Source organism: Bombina bombina, chromosome 2, assembly GCF_027579735.1.
Source record: "Bombina bombina isolate aBomBom1 chromosome 2, aBomBom1.pri, whole genome shotgun sequence".
Lineage (NCBI taxonomy): Eukaryota > Metazoa > Chordata > Amphibia > Anura > Bombinatoridae > Bombina > Bombina bombina.
The window spans coordinates 763,456,242-763,479,681 of NC_069500.1; the positions used below are offsets into that span (position 1 = coordinate 763,456,242).

General features: G+C 38.5%; 1 protein-coding gene across 1 annotated transcript in view; it reads left to right on the top strand.

Annotated features, from left to right (window-relative positions):
• Positions 1–23,440, top strand: part of CPAMD8 (C3 and PZP like alpha-2-macroglobulin domain containing 8) — a 276,510-nt gene that overhangs the window by 144,236 nt on the left and 108,834 nt on the right. Inside the window, exons 19-21 of the mRNA XM_053702891.1 lie at positions 8,476–8,538; positions 9,883–10,114; positions 19,365–19,518. Coding sequence (XP_053558866.1) covers positions 8,476–8,538; positions 9,883–10,114; positions 19,365–19,518 — 449 coding nt within the window. The remainder of the gene's footprint in view (positions 1–8,475; positions 8,539–9,882; positions 10,115–19,364; positions 19,519–23,440) is intronic.

Here is a 23,440-nt window from a genome sequence, read left to right on the forward strand (position 1 = left end):
CAGAAGTGATAACACGGATACTTAAAATAAATTAGTTATGGATATAGTAATGTTTGCAAACGCGTTTCAGCCGATCTCCCGGCCTTTCTCAATGCTAAGTCTCATCAAAATGATCAAGCCGAAGCCTTACTAATTGCGGTCTTATATGGACCTTGTTAACTGTTAGCATCCAATCCTGTGTTGCTATTTTCACACACCCTTTCTCACGTATTAGATGCCGGTAAACATGTAGCTCTAATAGGTTGGGTTCAGTTAACTGTTAGTATCCAATCCTGTGTTGCTATTTTCACACACCCTTTCTCACGTATTAGATGCCGGTAGATATGTAGTTCTGATAGGTTGGGTTCAGTGACATTTGATGTTGCCGTGTGACCAATCCTGTACTGTAATTGGTATGAGCCTCCACCTATCCTACTCCGATAATTTCTAATACTGTCCGTAGGGTATTGTGAACACAGATTGTATACAGTCACTGCCAAATAATATGTTATTCAAAAACAGTTATAATACCTCAGTTCCGGACTTGAGGCTTTAGATTTAGGGGACGTGGGCGATTACTTACTCCTGACGTTTTCTATAGTATGGATTCAATACAAAATGGGCTAGAACGTATATATGTGAAGAGGCTTAATATACAACAAAATACTGATTAGTTGTTCAATATGTGTGGCGATAGCTGATAATTTATAAGCCCACTCAGATAAAATCGGGTTGGATAAACATGGATAAATAAGGTATATTTTATAGATTAGGTTAGTACCTTCAAGGGATAGGGTAGTGAAATCACTTATACTTTTCTATAGCTTTTTGATTTCTTGATGTTCCTGTAAATGAAGTGGGAGTTATACATTTCTTAAAGGCACTTTTTATAATAGATATATCAGTGTGTATATCTCTTAGGTACAAAAAATTATTTTGCACGAAGATCTTATTATCTATTAAAGTCTCAATTTAAGTATATTGAATAAATCCTTTATTTGTTATGATAGACAAATAGATTTTTCAAACTCATGACCACTATCATTGGTGTGGTTTTTCATCAGTTATAAATCAAGAATTATAGATGCTATCCCTAGGTTATAGTTCTATCATTTCTGTATAGACAGCGAAAGAAAAGAGAAAAAGAGAGGGGGCAAAATAAATATCCCACTCTTATCTATCTCTTCCTTGATCAATCCTATATTTAGTAGTAGAACCTCTCTATTAACACTATACGTTATAGAACCTCTCTATATATATAATGTTCTTTATAGGTAAACCCAATAATTATTATTCTCATTCATTCCATGTGGAATGACAGTATTGAGATTGAAAATCCACTTAGTTTCCATTTTGAGTAATCTCTGTTCTGTTTCACCTCCCCGAATTCCTGGTCTCAGTCTTTCTATTCCCTAACATTTAAGGGTTTTAGTATTGCCATTATGGGATTGTAAGAAGTGTCTTGCAACACTGGTGATTTTTTTTACCATCTTCTAAATCCTTTTTGGCTGTTCTTATATTACTGAGGTTTTTCTGTTAAACGTATCCCCATACTTCTGGTAGTCATTCCTATGTAATATAAATTACAGCTGCACGATATGCAATAGATCGCATTTGTACTTTTACAGTTTATAAAATCCTTAATTTTCCATGTCTTATTAAATCTGTCTGTAACTGTTTGTGTTTTCAGCATATGTTGACAGACTCTGCAGTTGTTACATGCTATTGAGCCTTTATATATAGGAGGTTTATTTTGATTTCTGTCAAAGTGACTATTTGTGAGAGTGCCATTAATGTTTGTACCCCTTCTATACGTGAATGCTGGTTTCTCAGGGATTAAGGATTTAAGTGACTCATCTGCTTGTAGTACGTGCCAATGTTTATTAATGATTTTGTTGATATGACTACTTGCTTGTGAGAAGGTAGATACCATTCTTAAGGTATCAGATTGTTCTTTGATTTTGGGGGTAAGTAGTTCTTTTCTGTTTTTGAGTAGTGCTCTGTTGTAGGCTTTAGTAAGGGATTTTTTAGAGTATCCTCTTTTCAAGAGTCTTTCTCTTAGTTCTAGTGCTGCTGCTTTAAAGCTTTCATATGTACTACAATTTCTTTTCAAACGTAGATATTCCCCCACTGGTAATCCTCTTATTGTTGAGGAATGATGATAACTGCTTGCATGAAGAATATTGTTTGTGGCAGTTGGTTTTCTGTATGTGTCAGTGGTTAGATTCACTTCATTCTTGTTGATAGTGAGATCTAAGAATTCTACTTTATTTTTATTAATTGTAGATGTTAAATATAACCCAAAAGGGTTATTATTTAGGGTCTTAATAAAGTATAGCAGCAAATTCTCAGGGCCATTCCACATTAAGAATATATTGTCTATATATCTGGACCAGTGGGAGATATGAGTTGTAAAATGTTCCATAGTTTCATGAAACACTACCGTCTCTTCCCACCAGCCCAGATACATATTTGATAATGTGGGGGCACATGACGTGCCCATGGCAGTCAAAAAATAGGAAAAGGAAATGGGAGAGTATAGAGGGGATATTAAGCACTCTTACACCTATCACTTGTAATAAGCTGTAAAATTACAGCATGAAATATCTGCTAGCGAATAATAAATGTATATACTGGTATTAAAACCTATAATCTTTATTAAGGAATTTATTTAAAAATTAATGACTAAGGTCATAAACATCACCTATCATTACCCACACAGATATATTACATAAAGGTACACCACAATTACTGCACTGCTGCTATCATGTCACCCCCTGTATTCTTGGCCGATATCAGGAACCATCGGCTTCAGGTGTCAGGGGTAGCATGAGGCAACAGTTAATGCAGCAAAAATAATTATAAGTGGTATAAGTTGAGTAATAAAAGTAGTTTAAAAACAAGTTGAACTACACAAACATGTTTCAGCTGTTGCACAGTCTTTCTCAATGTGATTCAGCAAGTGAACTGCCCATGGCAGTACCACATATTTGTAGGAAAAACCTATCATCAAAAACGAAATAATTGTGAGTCAGGACGAATTTAAGAAGTGAAATCAAGAAATCGTTTAATTCATTAGATATATTTCTTTCTCTTTGTAGAAAGTGTGTGATAGCTCTACAACCCCAGTCTGTTTGGATACTGGTGTAGAGTGATTCTACATCACATGTGACTAAAATGGTCTCTGATTTGATTTCAACTTCTTCTATTTTATTCAGTATATGCATCGTATCTCTAGTATGAGATGGAAGTGACTCAACTATGTGTCTTAACCTTGCTTCAACATATTTACTTGCCTTTTCAATGAGAGAGCCGATACCTGATACTATCGGCCTCCCTGGTGGTTTAGTTAGGTTTTTATGTATTTTTGGAAGTAAATAAAGTGTGGCTACCCTGGGTTGTTTTACTTCTAAGAAATTGAACTCTTTTTGGTCTATAATCCCTTTAGTAAAGGCTTCTTTGATCAATTTGTTATATTTACAAAGGAACATCTTGTGGGATTGCCTAAGAGGCATTTGTAATTTTTCTCATTAGAAAAATTACTGGGACCTCTATAAATCCATTATTTCTCTAATGTTGCCCTTCCTAGATGGTAGTTTTCTTTTGGTCTGCTTTTCCTTTTTCTCTGCCATGTCTTCTCATGGCAAAACTGTATACTTTGTAGTAGGGGTTTCCTAGTTCTGTAGACAGTTTGAAGTTCCTGCCTTTCTCCAATGGGTGGCTTGGCCCAGTGGGCATAAATAATCTTCTGATTCATGTGCAGGCAATGATAGATTAAAATCCCTAGATTATGCATGTTGTCCAGAAAACCAAGAATTTCATGGTGATAAAAGGGTTAAAATAATGTCATATGCTTGTTTCTGGCAACCATATGGTTTAAAGCCATGTGTGTGGGACCATGTGGTTAAAACCCTAACAAAAATATATAAATAGATGATAGTTAGATAGATAGACCGATAGACACATAGGGCTAGATTACAAGTGAGGCACAAACGGTTTTGCGCAAGTGATATCATCTTTTTGCAAGCCTTTTTTATTGCGCTGATATTACAAGTTGAGCAAAATCATGATTGCCCTAGCGCAATCACCATTTACGCTTCAATCCTTACCACGATCTCAGAGCTGTGGTTAACTGTTTTCAGAGACAAAAAAGTTGCACAAAACACATCAAAAATACATTACAAAGTACAGTTACACTCATATTAACACTGTCTAATAAAAATAATAAAAAAAAAATATTGCACAAAAAAGTTATAAGGGCTCAAAGATTAACATTGAGACACATACATATACATTGCTAAAGATGCATTTGTATGTTTGTGTAATGCTCATGGGATATTCCTCTATCAGACAAAACCTGTCCGGTAGTCTTCTTATCCCGGCATCAAATGGAATGATAGGAAATATCCCAGAGCAGAGAAAGTTTGTAAAATGAGGTAAGCAGGGATAAGAAGAAGGCAGGGTAGTCCTTAGCGGCAACAGGAAGGAAATCCAGTAGTAAGGCAGTTCAGGGGTAAACCAATAGAAGGACCAGGAACAGGCAGAAGTCAGTAACAAAAGGAAATCCAGTAATATAACAGTTCAGGGGTAAACCAATAGAATGGTCAGGCAGGCAGAGTTCGGTACCAGTATAGCAATCCAACAGTTAAGGGGTTAAGCAGGCAGAGTGGTGAGGCAGGCAGAGTTCAGCAACAGTATAACAATCCAGTACTTTAGGGGTTAAAGTGAATGTCAATTTTCATCTTTTGTCTGTTGCATATCAATTCCTTGTGTATATATTCTTAAAACCACTGTTTTTGTTTTATTAAAAAATATTAAATAAATGTTATATTTATCTCTCAAAATTTGGTCCATTTTCATGGCCAGCTCCTCCCATCCGCTACTTACTAATTTTACTCCGTGTTACGTATGGAGCAGTCCCACCCGCTGTTTACACAATCGCAAAGTGCGCTCCCGTGTAGAAAAACTACTGCGCATGCGTTCCACAGCAATTCCGTTCAATACCTACATAGTATTCAATGAATGAATACATTCATTGAATACTATTGTGGCATCGAATGCAGCAGCCACTTTGTTCCTCCTTTCAACTACAATATTTACTGGTAAGTATTGTAAGATATGTTTGCAATACTTATTACTTTTACAACAGATTGCATTGCAATATATATTCGTCTCCCCCCTCCCCCAAAAAAAAGATAAGAAGTGCACAATGTATAAAATCATTAGTTTTTAACCAACGAAATAGAGTAATAAGTAAGAGAACATATCTCTGCAATATTTGTTGTTTGAAAACAAAACATTACAATATATATTGTCATTTAAAATTTAAAAACATTATTCTAACGAAGTGCACACTGTAAAGTGCACAATGAATCTACAATATGCACCACAAATATATTTTAGGCATTCAATTACGTTTACAGAATCATTATATATGATTTGCAAACAGCAGTGATATGATTGCTACTTACCTTGATGAACTACGATTGTTCAATACATTTCTAATATCGAGAAAATTGCTAAAGCGCATGTGTGAAGCGTGAACGTGCGCACAAGTGGAATTGAAGATTTGCTGGCTAACGCAGGCACATTTGGATCAACTGACGTAAGGAAAAGGGGTTTGGTCCCCCTGGGGGGGGGTTAAATGATTGGATGGCAATGTTTGGCATAAACTGTCAATCTAAAAGGTAAAATGGCGGGCAGAGGATTAATACTAATAGCGACGGGAGATAAAGGTAAAATAAAAGCAAACAAATGAATTGTTAAAATAATGATGAATGAAAGTAACCTTTTTTTTAAATTACGACTAAAGCGCTGTCAACGGTAGCCACTGAGTTTACATTCACTTTAAGCAAGCAGAGTAGTCAGACAGGCAGAGTTCAGTAACGTAATTGCAATACAGCACTTTAAGGGTTAAACAAGCCGAGTAGTCAGACAGGCAGAGTTCAGTAAGGTAATAGCAATCCAGTAATAAAGTACACAGCACCCAGGAGCACGAAAAGTAACACCTATACTTGGGCAATGTATAGCGCTGCGGAATCTATTGGCGCTCTACAAATAACCGATAATAATAATAATGTAAGTAGAGAACAGAGGTACTTACATAGCCCCAGGTTTGCGCCAAGGAACAGTTCCAGGAGGCTCAGAGGGATGACGTCGCAGCAAGTGCGCCCAGAGCACTGCTGCGTCCATAGCAACCACCCCAGCAACTGGAAAGAGCCGACTGCATCCGTGGCAACAGCCACAGGAAAGGAAGCGGAGCGACGTGACAGTATGTGTGTATGTATGTATGTATATATATATATATATATTGTTAATAGAAAGAGAAAATCAAGTAATGGCGCACAGCTGATTGCTATTGATCAATAAATTGAAGTATTGTAAATATCAATGTATTGCTGATTGATATGTCATACAAATAAAAGTAAAAATAAAGTACATATGTCCATAAAATTGGTTTTGAGCTCAAGTTATTTCTTATGCTTCAACAGTTTTTATCCTTCTAGGGTAAGTAAGATGTGCTTACCAGAAAGTACCTCAATCCTATGAGGTAAGGTGTCAGCCTTTTTTGGGGGTTTACAGATGGTTCTTGGACTCTTGTCGAGATGAAAAAAACTTTTCTTTTCTTTTGAATTGTGTAGTCTTGCAATTTCTGCAGTATGCCTTTAATGGAAATCCTGGACTCTCTTGTGAGGATGTTACAGCTGGATGTAATTTGACAAACAGTAATGGAGACTCCTGGACTCTTTTCTTTTCTTTTCCTTATGGTGGTAAGGATCTTTATCTTGTATCAGATCATTCCATGGATCATAAAGGAGAAATAAAAGACAAATACATAGCGTAATACAGTTAAGATAAAAATGGTGTTTATTTTACACGATCAGTTATGCTTACATTTGTCAACCTCAATCATTTATGAGGTAAGATAAAGGCACATAGAATATCTTTGTTTTCTTATTCCTTGTAGTTGATGACACTGTGTGTCTGGTTAAAGGCCGTTTTTTAAAAAACTTATATATAGCCCCTAAAAATGGGGTACTTTATATGCTGTCAATTGTGTGACTCTGAGTATATATGGTCACAATAGGTCCGATATAAATTAATAGGCAAGGTGGTAGGTGTTGTGGCTAATTGTTACTGATAAAATATAGCCTGGATGCAATTCAGTCAGAGTTGTAAATGCTTATTATACTTTACCACCTTGCTGAAGTGCTAGTTGAAAGTTTTTCTGTGAAATTATTTTCTTTTGGATCAGAAAATGCCGTATTGGAACTTAGAAGTCCGCCCGCTTTCTTCAAATTCTTACGCGTTTCGAAGTGATACAACACTTCTTCGTCAGAGAATAGAAAGTGTAATAGCAACCACCCCAGCAACTGGAAAGAGCCGACTGCATCCGTGGCAACAGCCACAGGAAAGGAAGCGGAGCGACGTGACAGTATGTGTGTATGTATGTATGTATATATATATATATATATATATATAAAAGAAAGAAAATGGATCGGTCCCAACAGGTGTAACCCCTAGTCAGGAGAGGTCCTAGGTGGTGCTACAAAGACCCTTATTAGAAATAAAATAAATGTGTTAAAAATGCATCAAAAGTTTAATGCAAATGTGCACATATATATAATAACCATGATATCACTCAGTGAGGAATCGGAAGCAGCTATAGTATAAGAAAGGATATAAGTATGAACCCCTAAATAAACATACACATTATCCACAAACTAATGAGCATAAGAAAAATGAGAAAATACACAGCGCTAACCAGAGACCTTCACAAAAATTAGATCAAAAGTACATGTATACAAAAAATCCACATAAGTGTCAGCATAAATCGTAGTCTGTTAAATATGTGTAACAATTAATATATATGTCTATATTTGTGTACATATATATTAATGTATTTATATGTGTATATATGTATTTACAGTCATATATACACATATAAAAACATTAACATATATGTACACAAATATAAACATATATATAAGTGCATTAGAGCCATTTGACATGAGGTAGAGGAAAACATGATAAAACATATTTATGCAATATTCATATTTAATAAAGATTTTAACTATGTATTTCCTGTAAATATTGCACATTTGCTAATGCAAATATGCTATGTTGTTTGCCCGATGGGTATTTTTTCCAACAATTTCTTTTTCTCCATTGACTTCTATTGGGAATGCGAAATTGCAATGGTGTTTGCTCCATTGCTTTCTATGGGGGAAAATATGCATGAGCACACGAAAACTTGTTATGATTTTCGCGCTATTCGGGTTAGTGCTAGCGCAAAATATTTTCTTAAAACTTATAATACGAATGCATCCCGACTAGTGCAAAAAGCTTAAATCTAGCAGAGATTTTGCGATCGAGAAAAAAAAAACAGCGCCAATTGTAACCTAGCCCATAATGTTTTGTGTGTTGACAGTATAATTATATATATATTAACTTTATATATATATATTTGTAATTATATTTAAATTATTGTTACAGAATTGAGAAGAGAAAGCGGACATTTTTCCCTCACACCTGGATATGGCATTGCTTCAATGTCAGGTAAGAATTTTGGAATAATACATACATTTCAGATCCTATTCAGCAATTTTTGGCGAGCGTATTGATGCCGGTGAATGAGATTAACGCTTTGATAAATTGACCCCCAAGTGCTATTGCATTGTCTTGTTATCTTGCATTTGTTGATTATGCAAATCGACTGTGTTGACTGGTCCTTTAAATTTATTTTTCTTATTTATCATTATAAATGAGCTGAGCTTCCCAGGAGAGCATTACCTTTATCTCTCCACAGAGGTGTAACTAGAAACCACAGGGCCCAGGTGCAAGAATCTAAGAAGAGCCCCTCCCCCCCAAAAAAAAAAAGTGAATTTGATACATATCATTTTTTTTTTTTACATTTAACACAGAAAAAAAAATGTGAATCAGATTACATGTCTGCAAAAGGAGGTACCCTGTGCCCACAGTCTGTGAGATGGTCTGACCCCCTATTACTGTATATAGTGACACTGTTTAACCCACCAGTACTGTATATAGTGAGTCAGTGACACAGTCTGTAATCTGCCGGTGAGATGGCTGGCCTGACCCTACCCGCCCCATTACTTTATAGAGTGACCACAGTAGTCTGTGACATAGTCTAGCCCCCCGTACTATATATAGTGGTACTTTATAGTGACACTGTTTACCCCCCGCCCCCCCATGCTGTAGTAATAAGGTCTGTAATTTGCTGGTGCCACAAACATACACACACACACATACATGCATAAATACACACACAGTCACATACACACATATAAACACCAATGGGTAAAACAGAAACACTAACCCCTGTAGTCAGAGACACTAGTGAAGTATCATGTCACACTCACCTGATATCAGTGCAGGCAGTGGCAGGTCAACGTTTTTTATTGTAAAAATTGGAAGCTGGGCCCCCACTCTTGGGGGCCCAGTCGCAATTGCGACCTCTGCACCCCCTGTAGTTTCGCCCCTGTCTCTCCATATTTACACAATATACTTCTTATCTTATATCGCTATACATAGTGAGACCAATATTTGTAGAGAGCAATGGAAAATGAAAATTTTAGTATATCTCTGTCCCACCCCTATTCTGAGTGTAATTTCTTCTAAAAGTTTTTGTTTACATAGCTTTTCTGTAATCAGTACTTAAGTATTGAAATATTCAGTATAGGTGGGGATACAACAGTCAAAAGTAAATTAGCTAATGTAAATAACGTAATAGACTCCAGTGGGTAAATGGATCCTAGAGAACACATTAAAGGAGAGAATAAAAAATCACTGTACACTGTCCGTTTAAGATTGGTGGGGAAAGGGTAAATAATAGTTAATTTATATTATAAATAATTTAATGAGATCCTTCGTTGCTTACAGTGATGTTACTGGTGAGGGAGAGCTGCGATTAGAAGTTCCGGATTCTATTACTACCTGGGTGAGCGAAGCAATCAGCATGTCAGTAGAGAAAGGACTAGGAGTAGCCAGACCAGCTCATCTCAAAACATTTAAACCTTTCTTCATTGACTTCACACTACCTTATCATGTAATCCGAGGAGAGCAAATCAAAATACCACTTACAGTATATAACTACCTGCCTATCCATGCAGAGGTAAGACAAGAGAAATGGTATTATGCTCAAGCTTTTTATTGTTTTAAAAATATAACTCAATTTGTTGCTTTCTATCTATCTATCTATCTATCTCTATCTATCTATTGGGTACTTATAGAGTGCAAACTACGCTCAAGGCACTAAGGGAAGCGGATAGGAGGAGGGGGGGAGGGGATGGGCATTCAGTCGTAAAGCCAGGTTTTGAGGTCCTTTCAATAGAAATGTTCTATGTTCCATGAATCCCACCCTAAAAAATCATATTGCTTCATAAATAAATCTCAGTTGTTCTTCCTATTTTTTTTATGGAACTTTCCTTTAAAGGGACAGTAAACACTAAATATATTTCATTCAACACCCTCTAAATATGGGTACTGCCATTTTGGAACCTAGCTTTAAATGCAGGTATCTGATGGAGAGTTGCTGTACACATCAACACTGGAATGCAGTGAAAGTTAGATTTAAACATGGCAATCCCCTTGACTGGAGAGATGTGGGGAATAACTTCAGTATTTTGCTAGATTACAAGTGGCACACTAATAATAGCACCTATATATATTGGTAAATCAGATTTAACATAGAAAGGTTAGTGTGGCCGACATTGCTCTAGAGCAACCTATAGATGTTTTGACCACGCCGAAGATAGCTGATATTCCAGGTTAAAAGATATATGTTGCGCATGAGCCAAAAGCCACAATTATTTAAATATTGATAAAAAAAAAATAACATTTTTTAAATGGGATATGATGTATGTCAAGGTGTTTGACTGGAAAGGGCTCCAATATATATATATATATATATATATATATATATACAATTATATAAGAGCTAGGAAAGGGAGGGCACTCTCAGGATTTATATACATCAAAGTTAGTTTATTGTTTATAACAACAACGTTAGAAAGTCATAAGGATAGGTCGACGTTTCGGCTTACATAGAAGCCTTCATTAAGACAGATGAACAACTGTTAAACGAAGAAGAAAAAATATCAGATTTAAAAACACAAAACAAAACATCAATACGTAATCCCACCACCAAATTGTTTGCAGGCAGAAAAATAAACCCACAAATAATGAAAATAAGCATAGAAAAAATACAAATAAAAATAAGGCAAACCCATACACATAGCGCTAGGAGATACAACAAAACAGTCCCTCCAATACTCTCAATCTACTCTGGATATACACTGGTGGGGTATATATTATAATCTTAGCAAGCAAACAAAGCGTATGTAACCCAATTGTAGGTAAAACACCATACGGCTGCACAGTTTATGTGTTATGCAAAGTCCGGTATAGGCTGGCCTGCCATATACATAAAAGACCCTTCAAAAGAGACTAGCAAGTCCCCATACCTCATTAGAAACCGCCTCAGGCTCTGAGACCATATACAGTTGTTCTAATGTTTCAAAGCAGATAGGTGCACCATACATTATACATTATACATTTAGCAACAAAAAGGCACTATATAACTTCCTGATGCTCATTTATCTCGCATCTGACAACCTGACATTGCGTGCAGTAGTCACGCTGGACCCTACCTTCAAAGAAAACCACAACCACGTATACAAGCATGTGCACATCTTAGTATTGCACTCGTAACACTTTCAAAAGACTCAACTAGGTCTACAGTCATGTGCAAACCTTAGTATTGCACTAGTACCCCCTAAGTATATACGCATGTACCTTACCAACATTTGACAGTAGTTACAACCTTGCAAATCCACACTGCCATTAATACGTGCCCCACATGGTATAAGCTCAATAGGTAGTCTAACTTTCCAGTCCACAAATATAGATTAAACTTGGGCAATATGTAAGCAGACCGCACTATAGCATGATTATTGTCCCATGTCAGCTGCATGTCTAATGCGTTACACACCCACCGTTAACTACATGTGGTGCCCACAGCCCTAGCAAAAACATAAACAACCCCCATGTTTTGGGCCACAATATTAAGAAGCAGACAAATTATATTACCTCACAACGGCGACTTGCAGCCGCACACAACACCACCAGCAAAACATAATGCCATTAACAGAAACCGGAAACTATTTAAGCCCTGATCACCAGGCTCTCATTGGTTGGCAATAGGGGTGTGTCAAAAACACACCTCAAACGACCATAAATACATAGTCAAAGACATGACTAACAGTGTGCAGATGTGAAAACCCAGAAATTAACGTTCCTCAAACGACCATAAATACATAGTAAAAGACATGACTACCAGTATACAGATGTGGAAACCCAAAACCAATATATGGGGTCCATCAGCCATTAGACACACCTCAAGTGGATGTCCCACTAGGAGGGGGGAGTATGTAAAGCCAACACTAGAGGATATATAATAGTAGAACGAACCATATGACGGCACACACCAAGGTAGCACCCCAAAGTGTCAACAAACTGGGAGTGCTCAAACCACTACGCATCATTTAGTTTTGAAATGGGTAACCCATCCAGTGTAACATCCCAGCAGAGAGGGAGACAAGAGAGAAAAAAATAAATAAAATTATATTACAAGCTATTGGGAGAAGTAGTGACTACTATTCATAAAAAATGTCAAGAACAATATATTATTAAATGCATAATCAACTTAATAGAACACGGAATAATCTAAATGCATATTAAGTCCATGTGGGCAGAGTGTGTTCAGCCGATAGATCCACCGGCTTTCACAGCATAATAGTTCCTTATGCCTGTTGCCACCCCTTCTGGGGGGGATCACCATGTCAATGAGCATTGCTTTCAAGGATGACACAGAATGATTGTGTTCAAGAAAGTGGCGTGCCACAGGCTGGTCCGCACTGCCATCCTTCAGTGCTGCCCTGATGGCACTTTTATGATTGGCAAGCCTCTCCCTGAAGGTAGTGGTGGTCTTACCAACATAATAACGGCCACAAGGGCAAGTCAAAAAGTATACCACAAACTGAGAAGTACAAGTTAGGCGATGCCTGATCTGGTAGGTCTTATTCGTATGGGGATGGTGAAACTTAGAACCAGTTAGCAGCGAGTTACATGTGACACAATTACCACACTTGAAACATCCTGGCTTGGCATTAGCCAGCCAGATTTGGGGTTTCTTCCACGGATCCGTTTTCATCAACATGGATCGAAGATTCTGGTTGCTCCTATGCACCACTCTTGGTGGTGATGATCCAGCAAAAGGCAAAGAGTGGTCGTCCCTTATTAGGTGCCAGTTCTGGCGAACAATATCACCAATTTTATTTGATACTGGGCTGTATGAGGTCACAAAATTTAATTTATTATCATTTTCACCTGTCTTTGGTTTCCTTTCAATCAATGAAGATTGGTTCAAATGAGACACTTCCTTGAGAACCTGCTCCACTAGTCCCAGGCTGTACCCTCTCTCTATGAATTTCATCTTCATATCCTGTAGCTGCTTAGCCTGATTCATGAGATCGGAGTTATTTCGTATACCTCTCAACAGTTGTGATTTGATGATGCCCGTTTTTAATTGTCTGGGGTGGAAGCTGTTACTTTATAAGAGGGTGTTCCGGTCTGTCGGTTTAGAATACAAGGTAGTATTCAATCTACATCCATTCTCTGTTATTGTTTTGAAGATACACAGGTCCAAGAAGTGGATTTGTTCATCACTGTGCTCACTTTTGAATCCAACCGAGAGTTCAGCTGTGTTGAGTTGATTGATCCATAGATCCAATTCCATTTGAGTACCACCCCAAACAACAAACAGGTCGTCAATGTAGCATTTGTACAACAGAACTTGAGGATTACGGTCAAGGAAGATGTATTTCTCCTCAAACCAGGCCATAAAGAGATTGGCGTATGATGGCGCCATGCTTGAGCCCATGGCCGTCCCGACCATTTGTAGGTAGTACTTATCATTAAATCAAAAATAGTTATGCGTCAATACCATTAGGAGCCAATCTCTGTACTCGCCACTAAGAAGCTTCTGACAGCCTCTATCCCTAGCTCATGCGGGATAATAGTATACAGACTATTCACATCTAGGGTTACCAAGATGCAGTGAGCAGGAAATGTGACATTTTGTACCATCCGTATCAATTGTATTGAATCTAGTAGAAAGGCCTCTGTGTTTCTCACTATGCCCTGGAGATGAAAATCTATGTATATTGATACATTCTGGAACAAAGACCCGACCGCTGAGACTATTGGTCTTCCAGGGGGTTTCGTCAGATCTTTGTGGATTTTCGGGATCGTGTATATGATTGGATATTTCGGGTGGTCAACTGTCAGGAAATCCAAAGTAGTATCATCTATATAGTTGTTATTGTAAGCCACTTGTAGACTGGTATCCAGCATCGTTTTGTATGCTTGAGTAGGATTGAATGTTAGACATTGATATGTGATAGTGTCATTCAACTGGGTTAACAGTTCAGATCTGTAGTACGTGTAGTCCATAACGACCACCGCCCCACCCTTGTCAGCTGGGCGTATGATTATGGTATCATCAGACTTGAGTCTCTACAGGGCATCAAGTTCCAGTTTATTCAAGTTTTTCTGACCAGAGGTCACATCCTTACAGGCGTGTTCTATGTCCCGGACACAGATATTTGTGAATGTTCGAATAGTCGGATGGGTGGTCTTTGGTTCAAAGCTTGAAGGTCGTGACAGAACAGGTTTAGGTCCTGTAGGAGGAGAATGCTTAAAATGATCTTTTAACTTTAAAGTACGTTGAAATCTGTGGATGTCTACCAAGCAGTCAAAAGTATTGGTCTTTGGAGTGGGGACAAAACTTAACCCTCTACTGAGGATATTGATTTCATAGTTGTCCAACGGTCTACTGCTGATATTGATGACCACACCCTCCTTTTTGTTCAATTTCTTGGTGGTTTTCTTCCACATGCCTCCTCTGCGAGTAGCTGGCCTGTGTCTTTTTTCTTTGAAGCCTCCTCGTTTTTTGGCGGTACGGTGGTCCGTCTTTGGGATCTTGTAAGCACCCTGTCCTTGAACTGTGCACTGTGTGTGGTTCCAGTAGCATTGTCTGACCCACTGGATTCTCCTCCACTGGTGTCCACTGTGTTTGCCATGGAATTCGCACTCCGTTCATATCGTCTACGCCTGTAGGAATTTTGTTTACCTGAGAGCCATTGGTACACCCTCTTCTCCCTATAATCCATTTCAACAGTATTTAGTTTTTTATTTTTGAAGCTGATAAGTTCTTTTTTGTATTTGTCAAGTTGTGTGGTCAGTTTGTTAATCCAATCTTCATTGGTATCTTCTCTCAGTATTCTCTCTTTAGATAAGGTTAATGTGGTCAATTCGTCTACTACTAATTTCTTTAGACGAGTCACCTCCTCAATGACTAGGAGGATCCAGTCCAATGAACATTTGTTCGCTATGTAGCACCACTTGCGGCAGAATTCTGTATTGTTTCTACCAATAGTTGGCGAGTTTCTTACCCTAAATCCTCGAGGGATCATTCTCCTCTTGAAGTAGTTGGCATGTAATTTGTAGTCCACCTCTTTTCTCCTCAGGTTCAATATTTTGTAATAGATATTTAATGGCACCTCCTCAACTGTCTCTGATTCACATAGTTCCAGGATGCGTGCCGCATCTTCATCTGTGAATGCAAATATGCCTTCTTCCACGGCTACTCCTTCCTGGCTGCCATATGAGAGACCACTGTGGTAATTCATCCATATTGAGTTAGCCATATATAGGAGGTTACTGAGATGTTGCAATGTCCTAGCACAAAAACAATTTGGTGGTGGGATTACGTATTGATGTTTTGTTTTGTGTTTTTAAATCTGATATTTTTTCTTCTTCGTTTAACAGTTGTTCATCTGTCTTGATGAAGGCTTCTATGTAAGCCGAAACGTCGACCTATCCTTATGACTTTCTAACGTTGTTGTTATAAACAATAAACTAACTTTGATGTATATAAATCCTGAGAGTGCCCTCCCTTTCCTAGCTCTTATCTACAATCCATTGAGGATTGCACCCAGGTGCTTCATTATTAGTTGAAGCTGGAGTGCTGGAACACGTGCTAATTGGATATATATATATATATATATATATATATATATATATATATATGTAAGTGTTTATATGTGTAAATATGTATGTGCATACATATAAATACATATATACACATATATGTACATATATAGACATATACAGTATTCACACTTTTAAGCCATTCCCAGTCAAATATCTTGAAACATGCAATATAATTTTTTAACCATTTTAGGGCTAAATTATGAGTGGTGCGCTAACTTTTGTGCACATGTGAAAATGCGTTTATCACAGCTCTTTGCGCGCGTCGGAAGTAGCATGTATATTACAGGTTGAAGGTAAAGGCGTTTGCTTAAGCGCAGTTGAATGTAACACACTTCGGGATATCGCAACTTCAGAGCTCTTGTTAACTGTTACGCAAAACAAAAAGGTTGCACAAAACTCATCAAAATGATATTTGAAAGTACAGTTACACTCTTGTGAAATGCTTGTGCAATGCCGCCACCTGGACATTCACGGCCAATCGCCTGATAGCAGGGGGTGTCAATCATCCCGATCAGATTGCAGTCCACCACCATGAGTTAAGGAGCAGTCGTCTTACGACCGCTGCTTCTTAACTTATGTTTCCAGCGAGCCGGAAACATCGGGCGGACCAAGCATGCTAAATATCCCCCTAAGACTTTACAACTAGAAAAACCTCACTATGTTAAACTAGGGAAATTGGACTTCTTCTTCAATGTATACTTTTTCTGGTCAAACTATTTAAACATCAGAGTTAAGTTGGAAGCGATCTCGTCGGAGTTCCATCCCATAAATTTAGAAAATTACACTCCGAGATTTATTAATCATGTCAGAAATAAACTGTGTATCATTTGGTGACATATAAATCTCCTATCTCCTAACACTATGCTACATGTAACACTCTATGGCCTACCTTACCTTATGCTTTAATTAACGAAGTGAGACACTATTTATTTATTCTGTTACACCTAGATTACGAGTTGTGCGTTCGTGTTTTAACGCTAAAAAAATGGCCATTTCAGCGTTAAAACAGCACTGCAGCCATTACAAGTCTTGACGGTATAGCTGTACCGCAAGCCTTTTAGCCTTTTAGCCTGTATCGCAACGTCAGTCCTGCACAAGTAAAAATTATGTTTTTTCTCATGGAACTTCCATAGCGCTGCCATTACGAGTTTTGCGGTGAGGCTAAAAAGCTTGCATTGCAGCCTATACAGACAAGATCTGTTTTTCCGCAATCTAAAAACAGTAGTTATGAGTTTTACGCTACAAATCTGTAACATAAAACTCATAACTAAACTGCTACAAAGTACACTAACACCCATAAACTACCTATTAACCCCTAAACCGAGGCCCTCCCGCATGGCAAACACTATATTAAAGTTATTAACCGCTAATCTGCCTCTCCTCCTAACATCGCCACCACAAAAAAAAATTATCCCCTATTCCGCCACTCCCCCACATGGTCACCACTATTATAAAGTTATTTACCCCTAAACCGCCGCCCTCCTGCATCGCAAACACTATTTAAATATTATTAACCCCTAATCTGCCGTCCACCCACCCACATCACCCCGACTATACTAAAGTTATTAAGCCCTACACTGCCACGACTATAATAAACCTATTAACCCCTAAACCGCAAGCCCCCCACAATGAAATATACTAAAGTAAGCTATTAACCCCTAAACCGAAAGCCCCCCGCATCGCAATAAACTAAATTAAACTAGTAACCCCTAAACCTAACGCCCCCCTAACTTTATATTAAAATTACATTTTCCCTACCTTAAATTAAATTAAAACTTACCTGTCAAATTAAAAGAACTAAGTTTAAACTAACAATTAAACTAATATAATTATTAAACTAAAATTAAACTAACTACCAATTAATGAAAACTAAAATACACATTAAAAAGATCCTAACACTGCTCTACAAAAAATAAAAAAGACTAAATTACAAAAAATAACAAACATTAAATTACGAAAAATAGCAAACAAAATTATCCAAACTAAAAAAGAATTACTAGACAAGCAGAGAACCTGAGCACTCGAAGGGGTAAAAAAATAAATCTTTAATAATCCAAAGTTAAAAGTTGCATATAGTATGTAATACAATACAGAGGTCTAGGATGGTGACAATCCTGATGCGTTTCGCGCCACTATCGGCGCTTAGTCATAGAATTACACCTAATCTAATAGCCCTATCAAAATAAAAAAGCCCACCCAAAATAAAAAAGGGCCTTTTGTGGGGCATTGCCCCAAAGATATCAGCTATTTTCCCTGAAAAAAAATACAAAGACCCCCCCAACAGTAAAACCCACCACCCAACCAACCCCCCAAAATAAAAAACCTAATTCTAAAAAAACCTAATCTACCCATTGCCCTGTAAAGGGCATTTGTATGGGCATTGCCCTTAAAAGGGCATTTAGCTCTTTTGCTGCCCAAACCCTAATCTAAAAAAAAACCCACCCAAAAAACCCTTAAGAAAACCTATCACTAACCCCCGAAGATCCACTTACAGTTTTTGAAGTTGAACGATCTTCATCCAGGCGGCGGTGCTGAGCGGGTCCATCCTGAAGACATCACACTGAATCTTCAATACAAGGAAGCCGTTTCAAAATTACGTCCCTTGCATTCCTATTGGCTGAGAAATTTGATTTAGTCAATAGGAATTAGAGCTGCTAAATTTGATTTGAACAGCCAATAGGATTTAAGCAGCTCTCATTCTATCTAATGTCAGCATTTATCGATATTAGGAGGACATGATCCGCTATAACGGATCATGTCCGTCCGACAAATGATATATTGGCCCCAATGTCTTTTATTGCTCCAATTAAACAGACCCTACACCTCCTATTATTATTTTCTAATACACTTTCTGTACCTTTTCGTTTAGTATTTGAAACTTATACTGCTCACTATAGCTTTTTCCTAAAACTACATAATTTACTTCACATAATTCTTCATACAACTACTTGTTTCTATTGATTCATCTTACCTGTAACTCTCCCCAGAAGTGCTTTTCCTACATGCAATACCTATATTGTTTATATCTTCTATTTCTTCTGATAATGCACATATAGTTTCTATCACTCATTATAAACCTCATAAGAAGTGATATGTCTGGTTGATATTGTTTTTGTACATATGATGCTGCGTATTTTGCCTTTTATTGCTTGGTAAAACCCTCTATTTAACTCCAGTTGCTTGATATAGACATCCATTTCCAGTTTCTCTCTTTAGCCTGCACTATAACGTGTCATTCATTCTCTAAGGTGCACATAAAAATTACCATACCTAAAGGCATAAAATTTGTTGGATATCCCGGGAAACAGTATTTGATCCGGAAACTTTGTGTTGCCTCAGGGGAAACCAAACCCACATCAGCTGTTTTCTCTTTCACGGAACTGGGACAGACAAACATTTCAGGTAAAAATATTTAATATTAGTAACAAATTTTATTTTTTGTTGTGTATTTTTTCAACCACAGATTATTTTATGTTTAATCTCAACTACAAAGGCCCTAGTAGGTTTTATTTTTTGTGGATATGGTTTTGAACTTAAATGCAATCTGCTCTTGACGTCACAAATTTACACAAGCTGAGAGAAGAATTCACGTAAAAGGGCGTTAATATTTTAAATATAGCTTTGTTGAGTAGCTTGAATATTTTTCATTTGTCAGAATCTATGGAAGATATCTTTGTATTGTTTTATAAGATGCACTGTATTTTTTGTGGTGTAATTACTTAGTAGTGTGGATGCTTAAATGCTGGCTGGACGATACAGGTTAAAGGGACACTCAAATCAAAATAAACCTTTCATTATTCAGATAGAGCATGCAATTTTAAACAACTTTCCAATTTACTTCCATTAAAAAAAGTGCGCAGTCTTTTTATATTTAAACTTTTTTAATCACCAGCTCCTACTGAGCATGTGCAAGAATTCAGAGAATAAGCGTATATGCATTTGTGATTGGCTGATGGCTGTCACATGGTACAGGGGGAGTGGAAATAGACATAACTTTTAAAATTGTCAGAAAACAAATCTACTGCTCATCTGAAGTTCTGACTAAGTGCTATTGCATTGTCTTGTTATCTTGCATTTGTTGATTATGCAAATCTACTGTGTTGACTGGTCCTTTAAGGGAGTTAAGGGGGTAGAGTGGGAGGAGTTGTGTTCCTTGTGTGAGTAAGATAGGTGGTCTGGTGGTGTTGTGGTTGTATGCCTGCATTAAATGCAGCTGCAAATATATTTATTTGGCTTTTGACTTTAAGTATAGCAATAAAATTAAACTAATTCTTCTTAAAGGAACATTAAACAATAAATATGTTTTATAAGCATAGTATTGAGGTTATTCCCCACCTCCTTCTGGTCATGGGTTTTGCCATGTTGAAATCTATCTGTCAATACATTCCAGTGCTGATGTGTTTGCAAATGTGCAGTAGCTCTCCTCCAGATACCTGCAGTGTACACTAGGTTCCAAAATGGCAGCTCACATGATTAGAGGGAGGTGTGTGAAATGTGTTTAGTGTCTGTCATGAGATGCAGGACACAGCATAGAAGGTACAACGCTATTTTATTGCAGAGCATAGAAGTATACAGCTTGCACAACACATCTAACTTGGTAACTGCGACATAAACAATAACGGCCCTAAACCACGCTCCCATCCGGTGACGTCACTTCCCACTCTCATCACATCTTCCCCCTTTTCAAAGGACAAAGCATACATTTTTTTTTTTAATACATCAAATAACAAGGTATACAAGAAGCATACAGAAATAGTTTTGTTTAGTATACAACAAATAACAAGTTAAAGAGAATATATATAAACAGCATGAAATACAATCCTGACTTGAACATCGGAGTAGACTACCCTAGTCCACAGTGACCATGGGATTATTCTGACCATACTTCCGGTCACTGCTCTAACTAGTGCTAATCCCGATATCCGGCTGGAAGTTTCACCACCCTTCCACTTGATGTCATTTTACATGAACTGTCCTCTGATACAGAAGAAGGTGATTGAGAGTCTGCTGGAAGCAGAGAAGTATCCCCGCTGTGATCTTGCTGAGGGGAAGGCACCCCTCTTAAAACAGGGGATCCCACCGGCAGTGGTACTGAGGCATCAAGTACCAAACTCTAAGGTACTGGCTGAAGATGTCTTCGATTTCGACGTGTGACTGTCCCTCCATCAGTAAGGACTGCATTGGTTCTGGAGAGCATCCAATTACCATGGCAGGCACTCTGACACTTTGCCCCACATTCAGCTCCTGCAAGGGCCTCACAGAGTGTTTCCTGTCGTAGAAGAATCAATAGCCCCTTTTAGCCTCTTCATCCCTCTTAAGGACCCTGTCCAGAGGAACAGAGGTAGTTGGCTGGAAGACACCCACAGAGGGTAAAGTGGTGCGAATCTGACGTCCTAGCATCAGCTGTGCCGGGCTAAAACCCGTGGCTTGAATCAGAGTTGCCCTATAGGCCAAGAGGGCTAGGTACGGCTCAGATTGCTTTAAAATGAACTTTGTTGTTTGAACTGCCCTTTCAGCCTTTCCATTGGCCTGCGGGTAATGTGGACTCGACGTAGAATGGACAAAATCATATTCACTGCTGAAAGAACTGAACTCCGTGGAAGCAAACTGCATTTCGCTATCACTCACTAACTCCATTGGTATGCCCCACTGGGGGAACAAGCTCTTGAGACAAGTGATAACGGCTTGACTTGTGATCTCATTCAAGGGTGCAATCTCCAAATACCTGGAGTAGTAGTCAATCACAACTAGGTACTTTTTCCCGTGCAGTTCGCACAAATCAGCAGCTATTTTCTGCCACAGGCCTGCTGGCAGCGGAGTAGAAATCAAGGGCTCCCTTCTCTGAGTAGGCCGGCGTTCCCAGCAAAAGGCACATTTTGACACATGGCTTGCGATGTCAGAACTAATCCCTGGCCACCATACTGCTGAAGCTGCCCTTTCTCTGCACTTTGTAATGCCCAAGTGGCCATCATGAATCCTGCTTAACACATCATGAATCCTGCTTAACATCTCCTGCCGCATGCTAACAGGAATAACAATGCGGTCCTGGAACAGCACCAACCCATCGAGCTCCGTGAGCTGCGACCTTTCTGACTGGTAAGAACTTAAAGACATCCAGGCTGCCCGGCTCTAGGGCCAACCTTCTTTTATGTACTTAATAACTTCTTGAAGGTCAGTATCTAAACATGTCTCCTTTCTTATTTGCTATAGCTTCCCTGACAAAATGGATTTGGATGTCAGAACTGAATCTACATACACTTTCACATCTGATTCCGTTGAAGATTCTTCAGCAGCAGCCAGCGGGAGCCTGGAAAGTGTATCTGCCACTACCAGTTGTTTCCTTGGCACATGCACTGCCTGAACGTTGAACCTCAGCAGCCTCATCAGAAGTCTCTGGCATCTTAGGGGTGTTTTGTCAATATCATAGGAGTTGATTAGAGGGACTAGCGGTTTATGGTCAGTCTCCAGACTAAATTTCTCTAAACTCACTAGGTAACGCTGGAAGCGCTCACAGGCCCAAACTGCAGCCAGGCACTCTTTCTCAATTTGGGCGTATTTCGGTTCAGCAGCCATCAGTGTACGGGAACAGTAGGCGATTCAACTGCAGAAGGGCGGCCCCTAACCCATAACTGCTCGCATTAGCACTAACCACAGTCTTTTTAGAAGGGTCGTAGAACCCCAACACTGGGGCAGACTCCAGCAGGGACTTGACCTGCACAAAAGATTCTTCCTGTGAAGGTCCCCAGACCCAGGCAACATCTTTCTTTAGCAACTCTGTGATAGGGTGTAGTATTGTGGATAAATCTGGAAGGAACCTGCCCACATAATTCACAAGGCCCAATATTTGTCTCAGCTCATGTACATCAGAAGGACTTTTCATCTGTTCAATAGCAAGGATTTTATCAGGGTCTGGCTTGATGCCATCCCCATTGATAATATGCCCAAAGTAACATAACTCAGCCTTCCTAAAATGGCATTTCTCCTTATTTAATTTCAGCCCAGACTCTCTAATGGTCTGCCTCACACAGCTCAATCGCTGATGATGTTCTTCCAATGTAGACCCATATACCAAAATGTCATCCCTGACGACTGCCGTGCCCTCGTGGTCCCTTAGGAGAGAACTCATCTCTCTTTGAAAGATTTCAGGAGCAGAGAATATCCCGAAGGGGAGTCTGCAGAAGCAAAATGAAGGTAGTCAGTTTGTGGCACTTTGGATCTAGAGGTATCTGCTAGAAACCGCTGGAAGCATCCAGTGTAGAGAAGAACTTCGCCCCAGCCAATTTCGGAGCTATGTCTTCAAGTGTCGGCAGCACATATCTCTCTC